Source organism: Lagenorhynchus albirostris, chromosome 10 (genome assembly GCF_949774975.1).
Source record: "Lagenorhynchus albirostris chromosome 10, mLagAlb1.1, whole genome shotgun sequence".
Classification (NCBI taxonomy): domain Eukaryota; kingdom Metazoa; phylum Chordata; class Mammalia; order Artiodactyla; family Delphinidae; genus Lagenorhynchus; species Lagenorhynchus albirostris.
In genome coordinates this window covers 8462701-8468700 of record NC_083104.1, presented here as the reverse complement: position 1 = coordinate 8468700, position 6000 = coordinate 8462701, and the positions used below count along the sequence as shown (strand labels likewise).

At 47.7% G+C, this 6000-nt stretch overlaps 1 protein-coding gene across 4 annotated transcripts in view; it reads left to right on the top strand.

Moving 5' to 3' along the window:
• The first annotated feature begins 5787 nt into the window (after positions 1 to 5787).
• The window catches only part of LMCD1 (LIM and cysteine rich domains 1), a 67971-nt gene continuing 67758 nt past the window's right edge, over positions 5788 to 6000 (top strand). For 2 of the 4 annotated variants that reach the window (XR_009542710.1, XR_009542709.1), the window contains exon 1: positions 5789 to 5950. Coding sequence is in view for 2 of the 4 variants with exons in the window: in XM_060161309.1 (XP_060017292.1) it covers positions 5909 to 5950 (42 nt within the window). In the remaining 2 variants the exon portion in view is untranslated. Of the gene's footprint in view, positions 5951 to 6000 lie in introns of all 4 variants that reach the window. The other 2 variants (XM_060161309.1, XM_060161308.1) reach the window with 2 other exon arrangements.

Below are 6000 nucleotides of genomic sequence, written 5' to 3'. Positions count from 1 at the left end.
ATATGCCTTGTACGGCAAGAGGAATAAATATTGTGATCCTCATTTTTTTCAAGGACTCAGACACGCTTATATTGCCCAAATCACTGAGCTCACGCCCGTGATGAAGCTGAAACACACACGGAGATTTTCTGGGTCTCAATCTCGTGCTCTTTCCACTCCCTCGTCAACCAGGCAAAGAAGGGAATGGCTCCATCGCACCATCAGGCGCAATACATGTCTGATGTTCAGAGGAAATTGATCACGTGCTCCCAATAACTAATGACAAATTTGAGTTGCAAGTGGCCTTGTGGATGACAGCAGCTACACCGCTTTCAGCAGAGCTAGAATCAAATGCGGGGCTCTGGACTCGTGACCCAGTGCTCCTTTGCAATGGACAGATCTTCTTGTGCGTTTCACTGTCCCTGTCAAAGACAGGCTCTAAGGCAGGAGGATAGCTGGGTCCAAGAATCATGTTTTGTTTTCATCCAGATGCTTTGGCCTTGCAGGCAAAGCCTTTCTTGATCTAGGAGTCAGTCCATCCAAAAATCTGGAGAAGATTACATAGTTATTCTAAAATTAAAGTTACTGTAAGCATGGCAGGAAAGAAACCAAAAAATTCAAGTCGTGAACAATTCACATATATATGGTACAAATGATGGTCCAAGCTGATACACATGAAAATATATGATGCAGTTCATGGTATATTTATATCAATTAATACACATTAAAATAGACTATGTGGTTCACGGATTATTGATATCTACCTACTCTTAAGTGTTCGGTGTTTTTAATGAAAACAATATGTTAACGAAAATCATAACCAAATAGAAGCCACCGTGCATGTTTGCATATTAAAACGACTAAGCCACATTTGCTACATTATAACAGTAAAAACATCATCTTTGTGAGCCATGATGATTGGGGATTTTCTAAATTGGCATGGAACTAAAAGATCTGGGTTCCAGGTTTTGCTTGGCCTCTTTCTAGCTCTCTTACTTTGAGGAAATCACTTTTCCCTCCCAGCTCAATGCTTGAAACACACATAGGAGGCCAGAAACTCAGTTATGGGTTCCCAGCCTCTCAGCCTCACACTCTGATAATCAGAGGTTGTTAGTTACCAACTGAGTTTCTATTAGAAACTCCTGGGTGTCCTTGCTGTGAGTTAACTAGCAAATCAGATACTGCCACTCCGCTACTTAAAGCTCTATAACACCCTGTCCAGTATGGTAGCCACTGGCCACGCACGGCTATTAAGCGTTTGCAAGGTAGCTGACCTTAGCTGAGATGCCCCGTAAGTATAAAACACATACCAGGTTTCAAAGATGTAGCACAGAAAAAGAATATAAAACATCTCAATAATGTTTTACATCATTCACAAGTGGATATGACACCATTTCAGATATATGAGGTTAAATATAGTTTACCTTTTTATAACTTTTTTAATGCGGCTATTAGAAAGTTTTTAATGATATATGAGGCTCATATTATATCTCAGTGGGAAAGCACTGATCTATAGTTTCCTACTGTCCTCAGAAAAAAATTTAAATTCCTTGGGACTTTGCTGCTGGTGCAGTGGTTAAGAATCCACCTGCCAACACAGGGAACTCAGGTTCAAGCCCTGGTCCGGGAGGATCTCACATGCCACGGAGCAACTAAGCCCGTGCGCCTCAACTACTGAGCCTGCACTCTAGAGCCTGCAAGCCACAACTACTGAGCCCTCGTGCCACAACTACTGAAGCCCTCGCGCCTAGAGCCCGTGCTCCACAACAAGAGAAGCCACCGCCATGAGAAGCCCATGCACCACAACGAAGAGTAGCCCCCGCTCGCCGCAACTAGAGAAAGCCCGCATGCAGCAACGAAGACCCAGTGCAGCCAAAAATAAATAAATAAAATAAATTTTAAAAAAAATTTAAAACTCCTTAACAGCATCCAAGGTGATCCAGTTCCCACAAGGTCTCCTCACAAATTCTCCTTGTCCCTCATTACTCTCCAACTGTAATGACCCTATGATCCCTCAGACACATCAAGCCCATGCCCACCTTAGGGTCCTAGCACTCATGACTCCATCCTTCTGGAATGTTCTTTCTGTGGCAACTCTGCTCATCGCCATGCTGACTCGAACTCCCTCTTTAGGTTTCATCTCACACATCACCTCCTCAGTCAGGCCTTCCTGGACCACCTGATCTCAAGGGACCACACATCCAGTGACTCACTCCTCCATTTATTTCCTCTGAGGCCCTCATTGCCATTCTTAGTTCCCTCATCTAATGATCTGTTCACCTGTTCCATGCCAGTCTCCCCCAACCGGAATAGAAGCTGTATGAGGGCAGGAACCTTTCCGGTCTTATTCAGTCTATGTCATATCTACAGCTCAGGGCCTCACCCATTAGAGTTCTCAGCTCAATATTTGTTGAATGCATGAATGAATAGTGAAAAGAGCATGAAACTGAGTCAAAAAGTCCCACTTAGGACAAACCCAATGACAAGGATAACGACACTATCACCTTGCTCTGAATGCTGACTCTTGTCCTGTAATCAATCCTTGACAGTCACTATAGGAGGCAGCGTGGTAACTCAGAGGACACAGTCTGGAGCTAAAAGCCCTGAGTTTGAATTTCACCTCTGCCACCTGCTGGAGTATGACATTGGATGGAGCCCGTGAGTGTCCCAAATCTCCATTTTCTCCCAGGGATATAATTAGAATTATTATGGAATAATTAGAATTATACCACGGTTGTCTTGAAGGTCAAGTAAGATAAGAGCTTTGTGAATCAAAAAGCCCCAGTGAAATTTATCAGACCAAGACATTCCTGAAGGGGAAGAATTCTTTTATTTACCTGGGTGTCCCCAGCACTTAAAACAGGGCTTGGCTTAAGGCGGGCACCCCCAAAACTACTTGATGGATGAATGAAGCTTCTGATAAGCCCCAGCACCACCAAGCAATGAACCTTGGGGAAATCAGATCTCTTTGCTGTTCCAACCTGGAAAAGAGACCCCATTTTCTCCCAAAGAGAAGCAAAAGGACCCCAGAGATGGAGTGAGGCTGAGATATAATGGGCCCTATTGCCTCCATTTTCCAGAACAGTCCGGACTATAAGACTCTGTCCAGGTGTCCAGTCAAAACTCTGACTATAGGTCCCCTGGAACCTTTGGCTTGAGAGTAGGATTTAAAGAGTCAGAGTCAGCATCTTCAACTGAGCACAGACCAAGCACTACAGGAAGCAGGGAGCAGCTCTCTGCCTGCGACAGGTTCTTTTCCAGAAAGGAGAGACAAGGCCATCCAAGCAGTAGCTTCTTTTTCTTTTCTTTTTTTAATTAATTAATTTATTTTTGGCTGTGTTGGGTCTTCGTTGCTACGTGCAGGCTTTCTCTAGTTGTGGCGAGCAGGGGCCACTCTTCGCTGCGGTGTACATGCCTCTCACTGCGGTGGCCTCTCTTGTGGAGCATGGGCTCTAGGCGCGCGGGCTTCAGTGTTGTGGCTCGCGGGCTCCAGAGCACAGGCTCAGCAGTTGTGGCACGAGGGCTCAGGTGCTCCGTGGTATGTGGGATCTTCCCGGACCAGGGCTTGGACCCGTGTCGCCTGCATTGGCAGATGGATTCATAACCACTGCGCCACCAGGGAGGCCCCCAAGCAGTAGCTTCTGATACTCATATTCTGAGAAAGAGCCACAATACCTGCTTCCTTAATTGAAACTGTAGCCAAGGGTAAAAATAAGAAGAGGGGAAGACTGTCTTTTTGGGAGCTAAACAGTGTTACAGTTCATAAAAATCAAATTATTCCATGGAACAATAATTTCTCAAAATGGGGCAGGGAGGGTGGCTGGGAAGAGAGTGGGAAATGACTTCACTGGGTAGGCTTCTGCCTAGTTTGCAAGGGATAAAGCCTGCCTTTGTTATTCTCCTGGCTTCTGTTCCCACAGCTCTGAAGTCTAAAGGCTTCTGGCAGGACATCCCAGTTCAACACCATTGTTTCTAAGATTTGCTACTGAAAGGGCTATTCACGTGGAAACCTCTCCCAGTCCAGGCTTCCGTCCGTCAGCCACGGTTAATTTACACTCTGGTTTAATCATGCAGCCCACCTAGGAAATTTGGACAAACCAGACTAGGGGTGGCACTGAGCCATCTCTCCCAGTCCCACCTTGCCAGCTCACTGCTGGTTCAAAGCCAGAACGCAACCTCCATTCATTCCCCAGATGTGTTCTGAGCATCAGTCATGGGCTAGGTGTCGGGGCTACAGGTGGGAGCAAGCAAGACAAACACTAATCAGAGCGGAAATCCATGAAAGGAGAAAAAGATCATCCCGTGTCTCGGAAAACAGGAGTCACAGATAGAAAGCCCTTTCCAGGAATGTGAAAAAAGAACCACAACTTGGGATCACGGGTCAAGATTCGGGATTGCTGAGGATGATGATGTGTTAAGAACCAAACTGGAGGAGGCTTTAAGAAGGAAAGCATCTCCAATAAGAGAAAAAGCCCTAGAAAGTGACCTGCAGCTTCCCTGTCCCCTCACATCAGTCCCACACGACGTACTTTGAAACCACCCTGCATTCTTGCAGCCGGGTTTTATTTTAGCCCACTTGAGCCCTGGTTTCCAGCAGGGGGGCACTGCCAATGTGGGTTACAGGACGGAAACCTCATGACAGAGTACTCTCTTGTCTGGGAAAAAGGTGAAAAGGGGCTGTGTTTAATCCTCTGTCTAGGCTGGGAAAACGGCTCTGGGAACCCAGGTCTGTGGAACTGGCTTAACAGCTGTGGGTTATAGGCAGACAGCATGACACAGTGAGACCTGGCCGATTTTGTCTTCTAGGACTTGTGATGTTAGATGTTGCAAGAGACTTCCTCCCAAGGATGTGAGAAATCCACAGATGGAATCTTGCTTGTCCAGACCTGCATGACTCAATTAATCTAAAAAAATAGGAATTTCCTAGTTTATGGCTTGTTATCCTGTGTTCCTTCTCCCCAGATGAGCTCTCAGGCTCCCTCTCTCAGGTTAAAGCCTTGCTGAAGACTTCGCCTTTGTCCCAGTGACCCTCTCTGATCCTATTCCCTCCTCTGTTAAATGGGAGTGACAATCATCTCATTATCATGGTAGCAATAGCAATACCTGAGATGATTACTAGACAACAATGAGAAAATATGACTACAGGAGTGAAGATGTACATGCTGCCACTTATAAAATCAGGACAGTGTTCTCTTCCTCCCTGAACGGGGAGGACTGACACGAAAGCAAGTTATAAAAGGCAGAATAATACTTTACAAACATTAAGTTTAAAACACAAATCACAACTCACTGCAATCTCACCTCCTCTCCGATGATTGGAAAACTTGCCCAGGTTTGGGAAAAGCTAGCCAGCTTAGTCAAAGCTGCTGCACGCCACCTGCCCACCCCTCTACCACAAGGCAGAAAGGGTGGGCAGGGGAACACAGCTCAGCATTTATTTTTGGACCCAGCTCACTAAAAATACCCGAGCCTTCCTGTTTGATCACTCTCCCTTTTGACCTGAATGGATCGCGGGGCCGGCGGCCCGCCCCACCCTCTGCCCATTGTCCTTTAAAGGAGAAGGGCGTGGGGACGGATTCCTGCCGCTCAGGGACAGATGTGCGCCGCCCGGGCAGGCAGGGGCCGCGGCCGCACTGACGTAAGGGCAGCGCTCACTCAGCTGCAGCCTCCCGGCCGGACCCACACCAACCGAAGGGAGGGGGGAGCCGTGCGCTGGGATTGGCTGGCCAAGCGCGAGCGCCCGCGCCGATTGGCTGGCGAGGTTTTAGAGGGAGTCCCGCTCTCCAATTAAAGGGCCCCGCCGCGCCGGGCTGCGAGCAGAGCTCGCGCTGGGCCAGCGATCCTGGCCATTCAGCCACCACTGTCCCCGCTGCGCGCCCTCGCGCCTCTGCCTGAGAAGCCAGGCGCTGTTTGTCCACCCCAGAAGAGGATGGCAAAGGTGGCCATGGACCTCAACCCAGGAGTTCAGAAGGTGAGCTGCGATCTGTCCGTACTTACCCAGATTCTTTCTTTCCCCGTTTC